General features: G+C 40.7%; 1 protein-coding gene across 3 annotated transcripts in view; it reads left to right on the top strand.

Moving 5' to 3' along the window:
* The first annotated feature begins 2,144 nt into the window (after positions 1 to 2,144).
* Positions 2,145 to 19,852, top strand: part of PPIG (peptidylprolyl isomerase G) — a 30,658-nt gene continuing 12,950 nt past the window's right edge. Inside the window, exons 1-9 of one of the 3 annotated variants that reach the window (XM_068408080.1) lie at positions 2,145 to 2,395; positions 4,092 to 4,129; positions 10,873 to 10,952; positions 11,050 to 11,124; positions 13,365 to 13,472; positions 13,999 to 14,043; positions 17,152 to 17,239; positions 18,135 to 18,164; positions 18,257 to 18,396. In XM_068408080.1, the coding sequence (XP_068264181.1) occupies positions 10,892 to 10,952; positions 11,050 to 11,124; positions 13,365 to 13,472; positions 13,999 to 14,043; positions 17,152 to 17,239; positions 18,135 to 18,164; positions 18,257 to 18,396 (547 nt within the window). In that variant the 5' untranslated portion in view covers positions 2,145 to 2,395; positions 4,092 to 4,129; positions 10,873 to 10,891. Of the gene's footprint in view, positions 2,396 to 4,091; positions 4,130 to 10,872; positions 10,953 to 11,049; positions 11,125 to 13,364; positions 13,473 to 13,998; positions 14,044 to 17,151; positions 17,240 to 18,134; positions 18,165 to 18,256; positions 18,397 to 19,852 lie in introns of those variants that run through there. The other 2 variants (XM_068408079.1, XM_068408081.1) reach the window with 2 other exon arrangements.

Raw genomic sequence — 19,852 nt, 5'->3', positions numbered from 1 at the left:
AAGGAATCGGTGTCGTCTGGCAACTTTTGAGACCTCCCTGCACTCGCAGAACACAACCTGAGAACTCCTTAGCTTACTTTTTGACCAGACCCTTCCTGCATTCAAGCCACAGATGGATACTGCGCACTCAAAACAAGCACGTGGTTTAGCCTCAGTACTCCATGCACCTCTGCACTGTTATTTGATGTGTGTGTGCCCCAAGACAGCATTTCCCATGAGCTGAGATGTCAGGAAATGTAGGGAGAAAGGGGAAAGTCCTGCCAGTTAGACCTTACAAAGGAAATAAAAATAATAATCAAAAAGTTCCAAGGTCATCTTGATCATTGAGGTCATATTAATAAAATGAACGTTTATATAACACATTCTGAGGGGCAAAAAGTTTTCCCTGCCTAGAAAAATCACAAAGGGACTGAAGTGAAGGGTGAAGTGCAAGAGTTTGGCTTTGCTGTACTGGAATTAACGTTACTTTATTTTACATTATAATTTTTTTACGCTTTGCAAAAAAAAAGTTAAAAACGTATGAGTTCTGGAACACAAATCTAACATACGTTGCAACATGTATATTGCTTATGTTGTATACATATAGCTCCAGGTCATCTTTCTGAACCTTTTCGCACCACCGTTGGTAATAATGAAGACATTTAGATAGAATGATAACAATCTCAGATTGTTCTAAAATTCTAAAATCACAACCACTATTACCGTGACCAATTTGGACTAGCTGTTTTGCAGCTGTCTATCAAAGGTTTGGGTTTTTTACTTTTTGTCTGTTGTTGATCGTATGTGTACCTCATCATATATTGGATGCGTATGAATATGGAACTCATTCAAACTAATAAAATAGCTCCTATTTTATTTATTATAGGTCAGTAGTGTTTTAGAAAAACAGCAAGTAAAACTTTTAACTGGATTTGTAACAATTTTTCTAACTGTAAAATTTGTAACTGGAACAGCTCCTGTACCCATCTGCCAGCAAATTCAGATTGCCTTAGTTACAGTCTACACAGCCATGCAAGTAACAGAGTGCAACCCAAACCCTGTCAGGTGAGCTCAAAGGGTTGAAAGAGGCACTTACCTCTTTCAAGAATCTCAGGCTTAGTGCAGACTCACATAAGAATTCCAAGGCATCTGATCTCCCACTTCAGAGGAAAACTTCCATGTCCATATGAAGGGGACTTCTGCAAATCATACGGATTTTTCATTTACAAGATGCTGAACATTTTACTTTTGACTTGTCAAGTACGTTTGGATGAAATCAATTAATAATGCCTAAACCAAATTAAAAATGCTAGATAAAATTACCTTAAATTTTCAGTTGGACACATGGGGAAGAAAACAAGATTTATCAAAGCATGCTGTGCTGAAGCCAGTGTTGATTTACCCAAGTCCAGTCACCAGCTTCTTCAGGATTTTAGAATTCACAGGGGTCAATCTCTCCATTGTAAAATTCTTTTCCAGAAATTCAGAAGGAGAAAATTTGTTTTCCTGCTTTCAACAGACTTCTCAACAGCCAGTCACAGGACTTCCATTACCTCCCGTTACGTATGATTACTGACCCCAATACCCACTGGTCTGAATTAAAACCTCTCCAAGGAGGTACGAACTTCTGTGTAAGTCTCAGTCAGTTTTGATGGTGCTCACACCTTTATATATTGCCATAAACTTTCATGTCCCTATTTTTAAGATAAACTGAAATTAACTTTGAATGGCAATACAGATATATGGGATAGGATTATCAGGAACTTTTTTTGGTCTAAATTCCCATTTTAGTTCTTTACAACCCCTAACGACGTGTGCCAGGTGCTGCTGGAGTAGCCCTAAGCCCTTTCAGTACTGTTTTGGACGTTTCATTTACCAATCCCTTGGCCATTTTCCGGGCTCTTCGCTGAGCCACGCCAGTGTCCCGCCATCAGCGAAGGCCAGCGTTAGCCCCGGACACGCCTGGCTGGAAAGCACTCGTGCACCTGCAGGCGCAAGGCAGAGGCCTCCTGCCGCCCCAGCGACACCGGCGCCTTCCCGCGCTGAGCCCTGCCTCGTCTGGGGCGGCGAGGCCGGGCGGGCGGCGGGCCGGCAGCCGCCTCGGCAGGCCGGGCGGCGGGAGGGGGCGGAGCGCCGCTGACGAGCTCGAGGAGGCGGGCGCCCCCCTCCCCCAACCACTTCGCTTCCTTCCGAGCGGCCTCCGCCGCCGGGCAGGGCTGCACCGCGGCCGCCGACCCCCCCTCACCCTTCCCGGGCCGGGGTGCCGCTTCTCCCGTCTCCGCGCAGCCCCTCGCCGCGCCGCCCCCGGGGTCGCCTCCTCCCGCCCTTTCCTTCCACTGACGCAGTCTGTGCCGCACCAGCTCTGACATGGCGGCTAGGCGCTGAGGAGCGCGGGGCGACGCGGGCCGCGAGCGGGGTGAGTGCCGGTGCTGTAGCCGGGCGCCGCCAGGGTCCGGCGCGGTCGCCATGTGGCCGAGCGAGGGCCGCGGCCCAGGCCGCGGCGTGGGCGCCGGCGGCTCGGGGGGGGGGTGAAGGTCGCATCGCCGCGGGGCCTGAGCCTCGGTCACGGACGGGGTGGGAGACCCGGCCCCTCCCCGGCCCGTCGAGGGGACTGGCCCGGTCCGGCCCGGCCCCCGTGCCGAGGCGGGCATGGGGCAGTCGCGGTTGCCCGCGCCGGCTCCCCGCGCACACACGCCCCCTCGCAAGGCCCAGCGGCCCGTGTGCGAGGGGCGGGCGGGCCGCGGCCACAGTGTCCAGCGCTTCCCTGAGGGGGCACCCGGGGCATCCCAGGTGAGGGTGGCCCCTGAGAGGGACGGGAGCCTGTGAGAAGCCGCGAGCGGGGCCCGGAGGCAGGTGGGAGCAGGAGCCGTAGGTGAAGTGGTGGACGGGGCCTGGCGAAAATTGCGCCAGGTGGTCGGCTCCGCGAGGCCGCGCATCGCCTCTCCGCAGCCTGACGAGCCGCGGGCCGTGCACGCCGCGGGTCTGCCTGCCCGCTGCCAGCGCCCCGGTCGGCCTCTCGGGTGCTGCTCGGTGCCTGCTCGGGAGTTTGAATGAGTCCTTCCTCCTCCCCTAGAAGGCGAAGTAACCGGGCTGTCTGCGTGCCACATGTTCTTCTCCCCTCTGCAGGCCTCTCCTAGGGAAGTGGAGCCTACAGGAGCTACCATGGCTGGCAGGAGAGTCCTCTGCCTCTCTCTTGAGTATTTCCTAAGGCACTTAAGAGATTTTTATGAGTTTCAGGTTCATTTTGTTTGCAGCCACGACCAAGCTATAAGTACGGTGTATATATTATTGTACTTTGAGTCATTGAGGAGGCTTTGAATGGCAGAGGCTTAGGAGAAAATGAAATAGTTTATTGAAACGGTGGATGAAATGTCTGTTGTAGTGCTAAACATTGTCTTACTTTTCCAATTGTGAGTAAATTGTATCTTCCATAATGATGATAAAGAAGTTACGTTTGCTAGTAGTTGCCTGATGTTTGACTAGTTAATTATATTGTAGTAATCACCTGAGACCTGTGTTAAGAGGAACGTGAGACTACTTCTTATGCATAAAGTCTGTTTTCTGAGATGTATCTTTTCTTCTGAGAGAATATTTTGGTTTTCATGTTTTTGTTCTATATTGCTTGCAGACGAGGTTGTTCTTTGGGCAAGGATAAATGTTTTTAGTTTTGGTTGGTTTGTTTGTTTTTTTTTTGCTTTATCTTTTTTCCCCTATTTTGTTTCACTATTCCCATTCATTAATGCATTGGGGTCCAGCATGACTCAAATTTTGGGGTGCTACTATTATAAAAATATGATAAAAGTATGGAAATTACACATTATTTATGAAGCATTAGTTTGTATCTAAACTCGCAGAGCTTGATTTATCAGTTTTAAAAAATTATTTATAAAGATTTGGGAAAAAGTATCGTTTCCTGTATATGAAGTAGATCTGAAGGGGAACATATAAAGGATACTAACAACAGTAATTTTCTGAGAGCACCCTTTGGGACTATATTTCTTACTAAGACTTCCCATTTTTCCAGTCCTCTTCTGTGAAACAAACTTTTTTTTGTAAGTTACTTAAGCAGTTGTCAAGCTGTTATCAAAAGATTTATTTTTTTATCCTCTTAGGATCTCAGAAAATCTGTGGATTGTGAGGGAATTTGGAGGTAAGAATATGTACTGCAATGGAGGGTTTTACTCTGCTGCAGCATCATGTCTCTGCTACCAGTTCACTCCTCCATGCCGTTTGCATTTAGGAGCCATCTTCCATTTGGAAGCAGAGTCAGTGAGTGCCAGGGAGCAAACCTGGCCATCTTCTAATGGAGTGAGGTTTAGGTAGAAGGCTGGGATGAGGCAGGGAAGGGCTCTAGAGCTAAAGTAGTAGAGAAGGGAGGAGAACATGAGAATAAAAGATGATAGAACAAGCTTTTTTTTGTTATGATTGGCAACTATGGGTCAGCATTAAGAACTATTTCCTGCTGTTGCATGGTCTTGCTTTATTCTCATCTTCAGTAACACGGAGGAGGAAGAGATTTCACTTCTGAAATGTCGTTTGGGGATTCTAATGAGTAAATGGCTTGGAGATTACACTAGACCCTTTAAAAGCTTTTTGCCCTTTCATACAATGCTAAAACTTGCCTTTTCTCAGCATTTTAGAAGTTTTAAAATATAAATTAATGGTTTCAGAGCTATGCTAATCCGCTTTCTGGTTATGAATTGTAGAATTGAAATGGACACATTTCTTTGCTGCTTCTGGGAGAGCACTGAACACCAACAAAGGCACTTGTGCAGAGACCTGAGAGAAAACATCTGTATTTTTTCACAGATCTTAACAGGAGAAAAAAAAAAAAGTACTTTCTGCATAAATTTGATAATAGAAAATCATGACTAACTCTTGGCAACAAAGCTTTTTACTTCTTATTGACAAGAGTGTGGTTAGATACTTGAACATCTTTTTCATTGTAGGTGTCTGCATCCTATGAAAATAAAACAAAGGGCATGATCTAGTGGGAATCTGTATTTCTGTTTAAATAGTTTAAAAGAATGTTACTGCCTTTTCAGCTTAATGTTATGTTCTCCCACCTGAGAAGTTACAGCTGGGTGTGTATTCCTTATATACTTTAGTACAAGAAGACTGAATTCATATTAATAATTGCAAAAAATCAGACTGAAAGTGATGGAAATGAACTACACAGTGCAGTAGTGTTAGGAGTATGTACTGCATATTTAGTCAGGACCTATCTAAGGATGATGTTTTCTTACATCTTCCTCAGAGGGTAGCACGCTCTTGCCTCATGTCCGTGGAAGACAATGGTTGATATTGCCAGATATCTCTTAATTTGATTTCTTGTTTAGGGGGGAAAAATACTATGTCAATAGTCCCAAAAAGACTTGTAGCATTATTCTACAGAAGGGGGCCTGATGGAAAGTGGTGTCAATCACTTTTGCTTGCAGAAATGTTGAAAGTCTTTTTTGCAGTTGGCTTTTTCCCTCTAAATACCATTAGAAGGGGCAGTAGTCAGGTAGAAAACCTATAATATGTGATTTCTGGTGATAAGTAGAAAGTCTTCCTGCATAAATTTAATAGACCTGTGTAGAATGCAAATGTTTTCTTCTTTTCTTATAGATGTGTTAAGTCCAGGTGATTGCAAAGACAGCATCCTAAACCTGAAATGTCTTCAAGAGTAGTTCCTTATTCATAAATCTGCTGACAGCAAAAATTCTGTGCTGCTGATTAGTAAAGTGGAAAAAAAAAATTAATTTCCTTAGTTGCCGTTGCTGCTAATTCATGGTTTTTTGATGATGAAACGCAGAAGAAAAGATGCTGCTGTTTGGGGAAAATGCTGAGGAAATGGTGGAGATTGGGAGTTGGGCTGGTGGATTTTCGTTGTTCGCACATCAGTATCATCCTAACACAGCTGGATGCTCTGACACAGGAATGGAACTATGAACAAAATTTCATGTCTCCCATTTCACAATCATTAATTCATTTCCAGTTTAATCCATACTGGAATGAACATACAACGTTTTTAGTCTATGGCTCCACCGTCACTTTAAGCTGATAGGTGCTGCTGCCAAATCTCTTCTTGGAGGGAAGGGTAGTTTTTATGCAGCCTGGTGGCCACCTGTATGAAAGCTAAACACGTGGATATATGAGCCCTCCATTCTGGTTTCAACCTACATTTGTATTGGCTTCAAGTGACTAGAACCACAGCCTTAGTGAATGTGATATATGTTCAGCATTCACTTTGTGCATTTGCATTCTTTGGACTCAGTTTTGCTTAAAAATATATTTCTGAAGATTCCAGGTGGCTGTCTTTGCAATATAAATCAATGTGGTTTTGTCTTCCTGCATTTGTAGGTGGCCTGAAACAAAATGCTAGGAATGTGAATTTGTGCACTTTATTGTTCACTTCATTTGGACATTGAATGAAGACCAATGCAGAAGATAATAGTAAATTGCTGATACAAAGAAACAAATATAAAGGCAGGGTCAAGGAGAAATTAAAAATAGGGGAGAGCTGATGATGACAGAGAAAGAAGTGAAGGAATAGGACACAATGTATGTATTTTCCTACTAAATACATCTTTGCTCCAGATCTGTTTTGTCCTGTTCAGGGACTGAAACAAATAGGTAGTCCAGTGACCTGTTCAGCATAGTTACAAATAAAGGGTTTTTTTCCCCCCATAAAACTAGGAAATACTACTGTATTGCTGCTTGCCATCAGCTCTTGTGAGATGCATGACATGCTGATACTTCAGTTGGTGTGCGTCTGTGAGTACTTTCTGGCCCATTTCAATCAAAAGGAGCTAGTTTATATTAAACAGTATTGTTAGCAGATCCTTGCTAGCACAGGTGATTTTTCAAATATTCCTCAAGATGTATTTTTAAGCATATCAACACATATGAGTGATAATCTCTGGCAGAGAGATGCTTGTGAATGGTTTGGGATGGTTATCTTTTTCCATTGGCACAGACCATTTTGAAGGAGAACAGCTGTCTGCAGCCTGGCCATGAGTTGGCCAGCTTTATCCTGCAAATATTTGAACAAAATAGTGAGGCTGGTGGAGGTGTGAAGGGATGTGAACCCTGACGGACACAGCTGGTGATGCATTGGTTGTGAATGCAGCTGTTCTGACAAGACTAAATATTTTTGGTGTATTTGTTGACAAACAGGCCTCTCTTGTTAGATGTACTGAAGTGGGTTTTTGGGCATTTTTTTGTTTGGTGGGGGGTTTTTTTGTTTTTTTGTTTTTTGTTTTTTCTTGGCATAGTTTCTACTTAGGCTTGGTAAGAGGCTTCTCAAGCAGGAGGTGGTTGAGAATGATGAATGGCTTGAACATTTCAGGGAAGTACTTGGGTTGTTATATTGTCCTGAGTTTTGGAAGGAAGAAGCGAGGTGACTTGTCGATTGTCCTGCATAGCACATTTTTGTATGTACATATAATGAGTATCTTTTGAGTTTACTTTGAAATCATATTCCCTTCACTAGTAAAATTTCATCAAGTTTGCAATTAAAAAATGCAAAGTATTGTGGGTTATGAGTGTCCATGTTTAATTGAAAATAAATTTGAAGAGAAAAATACACGTCATGGAAGCCCTATTGTTACCAGACATATAGTACTATTGAGCTTTACTTGTAATTTTTTTATTTTATTCTTGGTATTTTCAAATCATTTTTCTTTGTTGGTTCTGTTTTTAGCATTCATACCCCATGTCATTGCTTTTAATACAGACAAGTTTTAAATGATCAGTATGTAGAAGATTGTGTTTGGTATTAAATACTACATGAATAGAAATTAATAGTTTATGGATCATGTGTAACTCAGTAGTTTTCTGTGTAACACTTCAGGAGAAGGTCTGTCTGAAGTGATAACTGTGTGAAGAATACTGGGGTGTATTGGAAAGTAAACTCTCACTTGACTTGTAGGTAGGTGGGATAAATGTCACTGATATTTTAGCCTGCCTTTCTAGGCAACATCAGCTTCAGAGTTAGGTATATTTACATGGCCTGGTGTTTGTCCAGTCAGGGTGTTCATACTGACCAGTTGACATAACTGTCGTTTAGAACCAGGTGCAGCCAGTATTTAAGGGATATTATTGGAGGATTTAGGGAAAGTGCAGGGGACATTGGAGGTAACAGTCAGAACACGCACTAAACTTCATTTGTTTCACTGTTCATGAGACAACGTAGAGGTAGAAAAACATGAAATTGAGCAAAAGATGGTGAGAACAGGGATTCAGATAGAATTCTCTATTTTTTCCTTCTCTCTCCCACCCTGTTCTTTACAAAACTGAGTTAAAAATTGACTGACATAGGTATATTGATGTTTATTGTACATTTAGCTTTAGTCATTATCAATGTTTGAAATAAAATTATGTCACATATTATGATAGTTTGCCTTTATTTTGCTTAAAATATTGTATATAAATATTCATGCATACCTCTACATTTCTCAAGCAAATTGCCTGTAAAGCAGGAGTTAAATCCCTCCTCGCTCAAGTACTACAGCTAAATGTTTAAAGTTTGGGTACAATCGATCGATCAGTTGTGGTACTACTGGTCCTTAGATGTTCAGTTAAAACTGTCAGTTTTACCACCAAACAGTTTTTATTGTAGTGTTTCTTCTGAGAGGTTTCCTAGGAAAAAATATCCTCCAGCCCCTCTGTGCAGCTGTATAGTCTGTTCTGCTGCTGACAATGTGAGGTGATGGCTGTGCTTTGGGCTGGTCTAATTTCTGAAGGCAGCCTGTCCCCTCCCACCTGTCTCATCTCCCTTCCCTTGCCCACTCCACCACCTTCCTTGTGCTGCCCCAGAGCCTGTGCAGCAGCCTGGTGAGCTGGTCAGCCTTCTGCTAACCCGACAACATCAAAGTTCTCAGCTACGTGTTTTCTCTGTTTCTCTGCCTGGCTACAAAATTTGTTGTACTGATAGAAGAGAAATGGTAATTCAGGGAGAGGAGCAAGCAGACTGAGGCAAGCCTGCTGCCTTCATCCTTTGATGAGTCTCTGGCTTGTGTGAATTTTTGTATTCATTACACAGCTAAGAGGATATGTAGTGAGATTCTGCATGTTTGCAAAGTTTTCTCATGCTAAAAGTCACATGAATGATAAACTACTGAGTGGTGTTTAGTTTAAATAAGTCCTGCATTGTTCTTGCATTTTTCACTGTGTAGAAAACATTAGAAGTGACACTGAGCACAAGGAGAGAGAATATAGACTAACATGATTACACTCCTGTCTTTGGATTTCTTACAGCCTCTTGTTCATAAGCCGAGAGTGACAGATGGCAACAATTGAATTCTTTGAGGCTGTTCTATTGCACAGCTATGAATGAAGCTCTAGGAGAGACGTATGCAGTATGCCAGCTAGGTTTGAGTAGTGTTTTCTGGCAATAAAAAATAATTAGAACTGAAAATTCATGGATTATATTCCAGCTTCTGGAAGAGTATTCCAATCTTACAGATCCTTTTGCCAACATTGTTTTTTTTCTTCTCTGAAGTAATGCAGAGAGGATGGGGCTTCAGAAAAGGAAAAGAATATCATGATTGTACATAATGTTGGAAGGCTAGAGTTACAAATAGGATTAAGACATTGTTTGTTACACAAAAATAAAGGGATTTATATACTCAAAGATAAGGGAAAAGTTGCATTAAAATTCTCAGTAAAGATTCATAGAATCATTTAGGTTGGAAAAGACCCTTAAGATCGTTGAGTCAAATCATAAAGCTAACACTACTGAGTCCACCACTAAACTGTGTCCCTAAGCACCATGTCTGCATGTCTTTTAAATACCTCCAGGGATGGTGACTCAAAAGAGATAAGCAATGACATAAAAGGAAAAGAAAGAAAAAGCCACTTAGCAGTAATCATGGAAGAGCTAAGTCTTTGTATTTTTTTCATGTAGAATGGTTTGGATCCTAATTAGAGCAGCTCCTGATAACTGCAGTGAGTCCAGGAAGTATATTCCTAACAAATCGAATGCTTAGGTCTTAACATGACCATATGTTGGTGATTTGTCAAGTGGTAACCATCATAAGTTATTTTCCACTCTTTGACCATTCTCTGTGACAAAAGTTCTGGTATTGCTGGAAGTATGCCTTCTTGCACAATTATTACTCACCTACAGCAGCTGAAGAAGTTCACCATCCTGGGCTATTCACCTTTCTGTGCTCCTAGACAAGCAATATGTTTTCTCTTGAGCAGCTGTAGTTCATGGCCCAGGTAATTAATAGTAACTGAGATGAATGGAACTGGGTTGTGGACTGCAGCAGCTGATGTATTCCTGAGGAGAACAGGCCTGATCTGAAGCTGGTAATCCTGACCAGAGGGGTGGGTTGGCATGTGGAGATGGCAGCCTCCTCAGCCACTAACACTGAGCCTAACAGAGGTTGCAAATTAGTCTTTTTAAACAGTTGAAACGCAGTTGCAAAAAGTTGTTTGAGAGCACTCAAGTTGTTTGGTCTCCAAGCTGATTTTTCTTTTTCTTTGTTTTTTGCTCTCCAATGCATATTTTACCTAGGATATAGAATTCTAGGAGCAGACAACTTAGGTGACTGCCTATACCATCTGGATAGCAAGAAGACTTCAAGATTTGTTATCCCCATACCTTACACAGTATCTTTTCTTTTTGTATTTCCTCATCTGAAGTATGACATTCAAGTCTAAATCTAATACTATTGTTGCAGCAAAGATGAATAAAATCTCTCATTTGGGTTTACAAAACATGAAAATGACATAAAATACTTTGCGTTTTCTGGATCTTTGAAAATACTTATGTTTGCTCTCTGGTTTTTTTTTTGAAGGTTTGCTTTTTTGCAGTTTTTATTGTCTTTGTAAAATCTTCTACGTTGACTTACACGTAACTTCACAAAAGGAAAAACTAAATTTTATTTTTATTACTTACAGTATTTAAACTTTTGAAGCCATGGGAGTAAAGGTCCAGAGACCTCGTTGCTTTTTTGACATAGCCATCAACAATGTACCTGGTAAGAAAATTACGTATCTATTCAGTAACATGATATTCGTATAAGAATAATACAAATACCAGTTAACTTCATAATAAATATGGCTTTTTTTTTCTAGCTGGAAGAGTGGTCTTTGAACTATTTTCAGATGTGTGTCCAAAGACATGTGAGAATTTTCGCTGCCTTTGCACAGGTTTGCATATTTTAAATTTTGTTTATAATTTTTAATGTAATATCACGCTAGCTACTTTGATATCTGTATTTTTTTCCTGACATTTTCTTACATGTAAAAATAAGTGCGTAAAACACTGGTTCTTGGTATCTCTAGAGATTGAGATGACTTCTCATATACATTTGATGTAGAATCAAAGCAGTTGTAGCTTTGGCTTAGTATGTTGCAGGGAGTATATACTAATCAACTTTAAATACGGACTCAGTAAGCTGATTTTCTGTTACTAGCATAGATATTACTGTTCATATTATGTAACATCATCCAGTCTTGAAAGGTAGCCAATAAGAGGACAACCATTCAGACTTACTTTTCAGTCTTACGATACTTTGAGGTATTTGAAAGGTATTGATGGTATTCATTAGTATGTTTTTTCTTTAATATTTGTTGTTGGAGACCAGTGATTTCCACTCTTGTGGAAATTCACATTATTTCTTGAACAAAATACTGAGAAGATTCTCTCCTGGAAGCATTTCCAAAAACAATTATTGTCTTGTGGACTTCATGCTTTTGTTGAAAGTGCTGACAGTTTAGCAAAACTTAAATTTATTATCACAATAATAATTTTATGAATACATAAATACCACACATGCTTTCTGTCTTCAGCATTTTCTAGTTCTTTTCCTTCCAGCTCTGTTGCTTTTCAGGTCAAGGCTCTGTAGCTGTTAATACTGAGTCACTCAGCAGTAATAATATTGTCTGAAACAGGTGTGGGTGCATCATTACATTCATGTCAAGTTAGCTAGCACACTTGGTATACCATTCATGATGTCTGCAGGAATGTAGGTACTGCCTGATCTGACATTAGGTTTACTGGCACAAAATCAGATTATCAAAATTTGTTAACAAATTTGAACCTTAAAGTGATTCTTTTCAGTGGCTGTGAATATGTTATCATGTGACCATGGCATTCTTGATCTGCTATCAACTGCCTGAAAGTCAGATTTATTGCATAAAGGTGTAGTTCCCTGGTACTGCTTTAAATTTTTGCCTTGAAGTCTTTCAACACCATTTCAGGTCAGGAACAAGGACTACTAAGTTCATACTTAGTTGCTGACATTCAAAGTCAAATTCAGATGCTGAACTACTTTAACATATTTAAGAATAGTGAGGAAAATGTATGGGCAGAGTGTGTATGATATTGATCATCAGCAAATGAATTCAAATTTTGATTGTATTTTTTTTTCTTACTCATTTGTTTTGGGTAGTTTTGAAAAATATATGCTGTCTTCTTAAAACAGGGATCAACAGCTCCATGTTTTCCTGGCATACCTATGTTAGGCATATGCCAAGTTAGTGGAACAGATACAGATTCGCATTTATCAAAGTTTGTATGAAAAGTGTTTTTTCTAGCTAATCAGACCCATATGGAGGCACCAGTCTGTTACAGATGAGTTCAGAGGCAACTGCCCTTGACAAAAGCTGCCAGTTTAATAGCTCAGAATAGAATTATAGGAGGATACAGTCTAATGGTTTGCCAGCACTGAGAGGAAGAGATCCTTTTCCTTGCAACTTTCCTTTACTGCCACTGATTACCTTACTGTTAACTGTGAGGTTGGCTCTGCCATTCACCACCATTCACCACCATGAGCCATTCATCTTGATGACTCAGCAGAGACCTTATCTATTGGAGGGTAGTATGGAAAGTAGATAGTGTTGTAGCTGAAGCAGAGAGTCTGCTTATGGGTCTTGAGCACCAGAGCTGACGTAAAGGAGGAAAATGGCAGTTGTAATCATGAGCAGGGGAGGAATTGAGATTCCTTCTCCTTCCCCCTGCCTCTTTGTTTGATTTTGTTGTGAGCTTTTATGGTACCTTAACCATGCCATGTTGTAACTGAAGATCTGAGTGTTTCTTGCATGCTTCTGAGCAATGCCAGTTACCTTAAACCTAAACTGGCTGTTTAATTTCAGTCATTCTGCATGGAAGAGACCAGAGCAGTATACTAATGTCAGTAAGGAGTACTTCTGGTGTAACTGTAGAGACAGAAGGTAGCTTCTACTCTCCTTTCTTAAATGCTAGTTTCTTATTGGTATTACAGGTATGTGTCTGTCTCACAAGCTAATTTGTCAGAGCTGAGTATATGAGTTTGATTAAGAGCTTACATAGCACTTTCTTGTAGTGGAGATTCTACAAGTACCGAGAGTGATTTTTTTTTTGTTTGTTTGTTGTTTTTTTTTTTTTTGTTCCCCCTCTTCTCCTTTAGGTGAAAAGGGTACAGGAAAATCCACCCAAAAGCCATTGCATTACAAAAGTTGTCTGTTTCACAGGGTTGTGAAAGATTTTATGATCCAAGGAGGTGACTTCAGTGAAGGTATGATGTGAATCTTGAAGAAAACTTTAATGCTTATGTAATAGAATATTGCAGGAGTTCTGTGTAGCATCATTTACTTATGTTAATTATTCTGTGATTCAACTGTTTTTTCCCTTTTTTTTCTCTGCAAGAACCTTTACATAAGGTTCATTCTTTATGTAAGAAACTTACGTAAACTCATACACATGCGCGCACACACACACTTGCTCTGTTATCTCAGTAGTTGGAGTGCACTAAGTACTTCCTATTGAAGTTTAAATGTGAGGGTAAAATATTATATCTGCTGCTGGGAAGTAAATTAAAAAAGGAGACTATAGCAGAATACATGGGAGAATACTTTCATGTTTACCAAAATTGTTTTGGGACTATGAAGATGCGTCTTGATCTTCTTTGCATGTGTGGAAGAATAGTGACAGTGACTTGGATGCAGTTGGATCAGTATTTCGTATTATAAAGCACCTTTCATATAATGCAACTCCCTTAATCACTACTTTTAAGTTATAACTGTCACTTTTCCTCTTTCAAGGAAACGGCAGGGGAGGAGAATCCATTTATGGTGGCTTTTTTGAAGGTAAGAGTTTTATCAGTCTACTGTATTTTGGTGTTGCTATAAGCAATCACCTTTACATTCTGTAGTGTCTGTTCTGGAAACCTAAACTCCATTGTTTTTGTTAAGATTTTGTCTGGTCTTAGAGGCCTTTGAATGTCCAGTTTAGGTTATTTTATTTTACTTTCAAGATAGGAACTTTTTAATTAATGAAAAATTAAAACCTGACTCCTTTGTAATTTTCTGTTTTACTAGATTTCCATTTTTATAACTGTTTTTAAACATACACTTTTGGCTTGAATAGCTAGCTAGAGGTTGGGGATTGTCTTTTCTTCCAGTGAAAAGGAGAAAGTCATGATGGAGTCAGGTTTGCTTGCAGATATTTATTTAAAAGAAAGCATAAAGCCCTGGTTTCCTGAACCCAAGAGCAATTAATGATAGAGGTCGTCAGTTTTCTCACAGTCCTGGTTCTTTTTCAGTCAGTGTTGCAGAAGTAGTACCTGTTCTGCACTCCAGTGTGTTTCTCCACCTGTGTTTGTCTAGAATGTAGTGGAGCATCTCTGTGTTTCTTGGAGCAGTTTTTCTGTTACACCTAAACCCATGTGATGGCTAGCTGCCACCAGCAGGAGTGGTTATGCTCTTCCCTGCCACTTTTCTTTTAACATTGGTTCTTGTCTGAGCTTGCAGCACACAATCAAACGAATTATTTGCTATTTTAGTAGGGCCAGGGTGAAATTTTATATCGGACCTGGAGTCAAATCAACAGTTGGCAACTGCCAGAAGAGGGAGGAGGTCTTACCTTGCACTGACTCTCATTTAGATCAAACTTTTAGCTTATTCAGCTTGCTAAAATGCCCAAAGACTATTTTGGCAAAAAAAATTGCTTTATTTCCATGTTAGTGAGTGGACCTAATTCAGTAATTTGGCAAGCATCAGAACCAACACAAATGAGTAGCTGGATCTGAGGAAATGTATGGTTGGGGGAGATGGACAAAGGAACAAAACCTCTACCTACCTTCTGGCAGTTGCAAGCTGGCTGTTGAACTCAGCCACAGTATGAAACAATTAGTGGGAGTTTTTGCTTTTGTGGTGCTCACCATAGGATTAGATTGACACTTGATGCTATGCCAGGTAGCAATTGTACAGGTGACTGGAGAGTGAGTGGGACTGCCCATTTCACTGCCAGTGACATGGTGTGATGTGAAACCATAGCCTTACACATAGCATACTTTTCTTTGTGAATGCTTACTCTTGCCGTCTGTATCTAAAGAATACTGAGCAAACTTCCTCTGAAGAGTTTGGATCCCCCAACAGCCTTTATGAGGTTTTGGGAAAGGAGGAAGATAGAACCATCTGTTAGAGATGTCTTAAATGAAGAATAGTCATTACATTACACAGTTTCATTGGGATTTGGTTTCAACTGTTAGAAAGATTTGCTCATCAGAAGTAGGTTCCATTCAGGTTAAACTTATTTTTGTGATGGCCAGCTTGATGAGTTCATCTGTGCATCTGACAGACAAACAGAAGTTGTTTGGGATTGCTATCAAACCAGATATCCATGTGTATTAAAAAATAATAAAACAACAAAACTGCCTGAAAATGAGGGTTTTCTTAATAATTAATGCACAGCTAAAAAACTGCTGCTCCAAAGAAACAATGATCAGTATGTGCAGAATATCACAGAATCACAGAATGTTAGGGATTGGAAGGGACCTCGAAAGATCATCTAGTCCAATCCCCCTGCCGGAGCAGGATTGCCTAGACCATATCACACAGGAACGCGTCCAGGCGGGTTTTGAATGTCTCCAGAGAAGGAGACTCCACAACCTCTCTGGGCAGCCTGTTCCAGTGTTCGGTCACCCTCACCGTAAAGAAGTTTTTCCTCATATTTATGTGGAACCTCCTGTGTTCCAGCTTGCACCCATTGCCCCTTGTCCTGTCAATGGATGTCACTGAGAAGAGCCTGGCTCCATCCTCATGACACTTGCCCTTTACATATTTATAAACATTAATGAGGTCACCCCTCAGTCTCCTCTTCTCTAAGCTAAAGAGACCCAGCTCCCTCAGCCTCTCCTCATAAGGGAGATGTTCCACTCCCTTAATCATCTTCGTGGCTCTGCGCTGGACTCTCTCTAGCAGTTCCCTGTCCTTCTTGAACTGAGGGGCCCAGAACTGGACACAATATTCCAGATGCGGCCTCACCAGGGCAGGGTAGAGGGGGAGGAGAACCTCTCTTGACCTGCTGACCACACCCCTTCTAATACAGCCCAGGATGCCATTGGCCTTCTTGGCCACAAGGGCACACTGCTGGCTCATGGTCATCCTGTTGTCCACTAGGACCCCCAGGTCCCTTTCCCCTACGCTGCTCTCCAACAGGTCTGTCCCCAACTTGTACTCATACATGGGGTTGTTCTTGCCCAGATGCAGGACTCTACACTTGCCCTTGTTATATTTCATTAAATTTCTCCCCGCCCAACTCTCCAGCCTGTCCAGGTCCCTCTGAATGGCTGTGCAGCCTTCCGGTGTGTCAGCCACTCCTCCCAGTTTTGTGTCATCAGCGAACTTGCTGACAGTGCACTCTATTCCCTCATCCAAGTCATTAATGAATATATTGGATAGTACTGGTCCCAGTACCGACCCTTGAGGGACTCCGCTAGACACAGACCTCCAACTGGACTCTGTCCCATTGACCACCACTCTCTGGCTTCTTTCCTTCAGCCAGTTCACAATCCACCTCACTACCCGATCATCCAGACCACACTTGCTCAGTTTAGCTGCGAGGATGCTGTGGGAGACCGTGTCAAATTTGTTGCTCTCAATAGAGCAACAACTTATAATGATGAGGTCTCTGCTAATGTTGGTAGGAAACAAATCTCTTGACCAAGATTACTCTTTTTTTTTTTTTTTTTTCTCAGTCTATAAACCATTAATTCATACTTCTCCTTATTAAATTGCATTATTTAGAATGGAAGGAATAATATACTAAAAAATAGCTATTATTTTGAATCTATTTTTAATACAACTTTTTACTGAAGTGACTAGCAGATTTATTTAAGGATGAGTTTACTTAGATTATAGCATTTATCTAAGCATACGTGGTATATTTAAAGTAACTGAAAGCACTTTCTTTAGATGAAAGCTTTGCTGTAAAGCACAACAAAGAATTTCTCCTTTCAATGGCCAACCGAGGGAAAGATACAAATGGTTCACAGTTCTTTATGTAAGTATTGTACTGTCCTGAAATGTGTGTGTGGTTTGCCATTTGTAAGCTGTAACAGTAATCCTTTTAAATATTGAAGTCTAGCTCTTAAGCGTTGTCTGGAAGGAAGCAAAACAGCTCTGGGGGTTCTCAAAAGTAGTAGAGGGGGAGTTTTGTCACAAAATAATTTTCCAATGCAGTCTCATTTACAGTTAAAATTTAAATTCTTAAAATACATTACAGTAGAGTCTTCTTAAATCTAATTTATCTGCAGAAAACATTCTTGAAATACCTCACTTACCCATGTTTCATGGCCTTAATTAACATGGTGAGTTGTGGGTATCACCATTAGACCCATATTTTGGGATTTCTGACTGATCATTACTGTAATTGTCCCAGTTTTTTACTTCTGCCGTGGCTGACATCTGTATGCCCTAGTAATGCCAATCTAGGGGAAAGCTGAGAGAAAGCCAGTTCTACTTCTATGTCAAATAACCTGTACATACAGTTATTTTTTTCTTCCTTTGATTTTTTGATTATTTTCTAATATATAGAAGGTTATTTGCAGTTTTCCTGCTCTGAGACAGTTGCCTTAATTTTTATATCTGTTCCTGGTTATATTTATAGAATACTTATTATATCCTATATGAGGATGCTGTCTAAAAATTTATGTGCACTTTTTTGTTCAGTAGCATGTGATAATCAAAGTAATGAATTGAAGAGGTAGTTTAATGTAAAAAACAGTATATACTTTTAACTGCACACGAACTTAGAATAATATATATTGGTTTTGTTCAATTTCATTAGTTTACTCAAAATAACTTTCACCTTCGTATATGACATGCTTCAAATGCTGACTGCTTTCCACTAATACTGACTTTGTTTTTCTCTTTAAATTAAAATCTGGAAACAACAGAACAACTAAACCTACACCTCACTTAGATGGGTAAATATCTCTTATCTTCTTATGTTTGTTTGGGAACTGCCTTGAGAAAATTAAGTGCTAAGAATTCTTACTTTTTTTTTTAAATTCTTCAGACATCATGTTGTTTTTGGACAAGTCATCTCAGGTCAGGAAGTTGTGAGAGAAATAGAAAACCAGAAAACAGATGCATCTAGTAAACCATATGCTGAAGTACGCATACTGAGTTGTGGAGAGTTAATTCCAAAATCCAAAGGTAAAGTTGAACACTACATTTACATAGATGCAAACTATGAGGTAGTTTTGCTCATTTTCTTCCCTGTTGATATTTAGAAATATTTAGAAACTTATTTGTGATGGATGGAAGGGCAGTTGGTGAAAAGGTGAATAACGTTGCAATATCTTCTAAAAAAACTTAAAAGGTGTTGATGCAGAAGACATTAAAGGAACATCACATATGCTTTCTTCAAAGCTTCTCCTGTCTTGGATTTCCTTATACTAGCTAAATTTTAGTACAAAGCTGGCAAGCAGTTGTCCCATAGAAAGCAGAGTGCTGTGTTAAGAAGACTGATGGCAATCTGACTTTATTTGATAACTGCTCCTTTTTTTTGCAGGTATTGAACTTATTTCAAGTTTCTTTGAGGTAAATCTTCAGAACAGGCACTTAGAGTAGAAAAGCCTGGAGTTGCAGATATCCTTCTTAAGTTGCTATAAACTATATTCTTAAACAGGAATACGATAGAACGTGTGTTTCTTTCTGGAAGGGATGTCCTGCTCTGCCATTCCAGAGCTAAACATGGTATTGGAGATTCTGCTTCTCTTACAAAATAAGGCTCAATCTAAGATGTTGCTGTCACTCTGGAGAATCACGTTAGAGGAAACCCAGGATGCATGTTTGGTGGGAATTGTGATAGGGATCATCATGTTTTTTGATTTGTACTGCCTTCTGCTGATACGTACTGTGAAGTGTTGCACCAAGGATATTGAAGCACAAGACAAGAATAATTGTTCTTTGGCCTATGGAAAATACAGGCATTCGAACTTGAGCTGTTTAGTTTTTCCTCTCCTTTTTGGTGCAGTTCTGTGTTCACCTGTTGTGATGTCTAGAAGGGCAATGGGATAGCCCACTCAACTGACTATAAGGCACAGTACTAGATAACGGTGAACAGCCAGAATGTTTGGAGAACAAGAAGCCTTAGGCACCAGGACCAGGCAGGTGGAGGGCAGAGCTGAGCGCAGGGAGATGCAGGCCTTAATGGGCACTAATTTGGAGCCAGCCTGATGAAGGTGGTGCCCAACAGAGAGTGATGGAGATCCTGGTGAGTGGAGAATCCTGCTATTGAAAGGGAAAGACTGCCTGTAGGACCTGCAAAGGGAAATCTGCCGCTGCTGTGAGAGATGATAGAATGGCTGGAACTGTTTGCTAAATGCACAACATGGAACCAGTGATGAGCTGTGCTGACCTGAGGCAGTGGAGATAGGAAGAACAGTTTGTCATCACATCAGCAGAAGGAAATTAACCAAGCCACAGTCCAAAGCTGACAAATGGAGTAGCAGAGGCCCTTGGACCTGTCAGTATAGGGAAGAGGCCAGGGAATCCAGATAGGAGGAGCAGTTTTTGGGAGGTGAGCAGCATCATGGAAGATCATCAACAGAGAGTCATCTAACAGTGGAACTGTTTATAGCACATTACTATAGGAGGCAAAAGGGAA

This window comes from Nyctibius grandis, chromosome 9 (assembly GCF_013368605.1).
Source record: "Nyctibius grandis isolate bNycGra1 chromosome 9, bNycGra1.pri, whole genome shotgun sequence".
NCBI lineage: Eukaryota > Metazoa > Chordata > Aves > Nyctibiiformes > Nyctibiidae > Nyctibius > Nyctibius grandis.
This window is presented reverse-complemented; position numbering and strand designations above follow the sequence as displayed.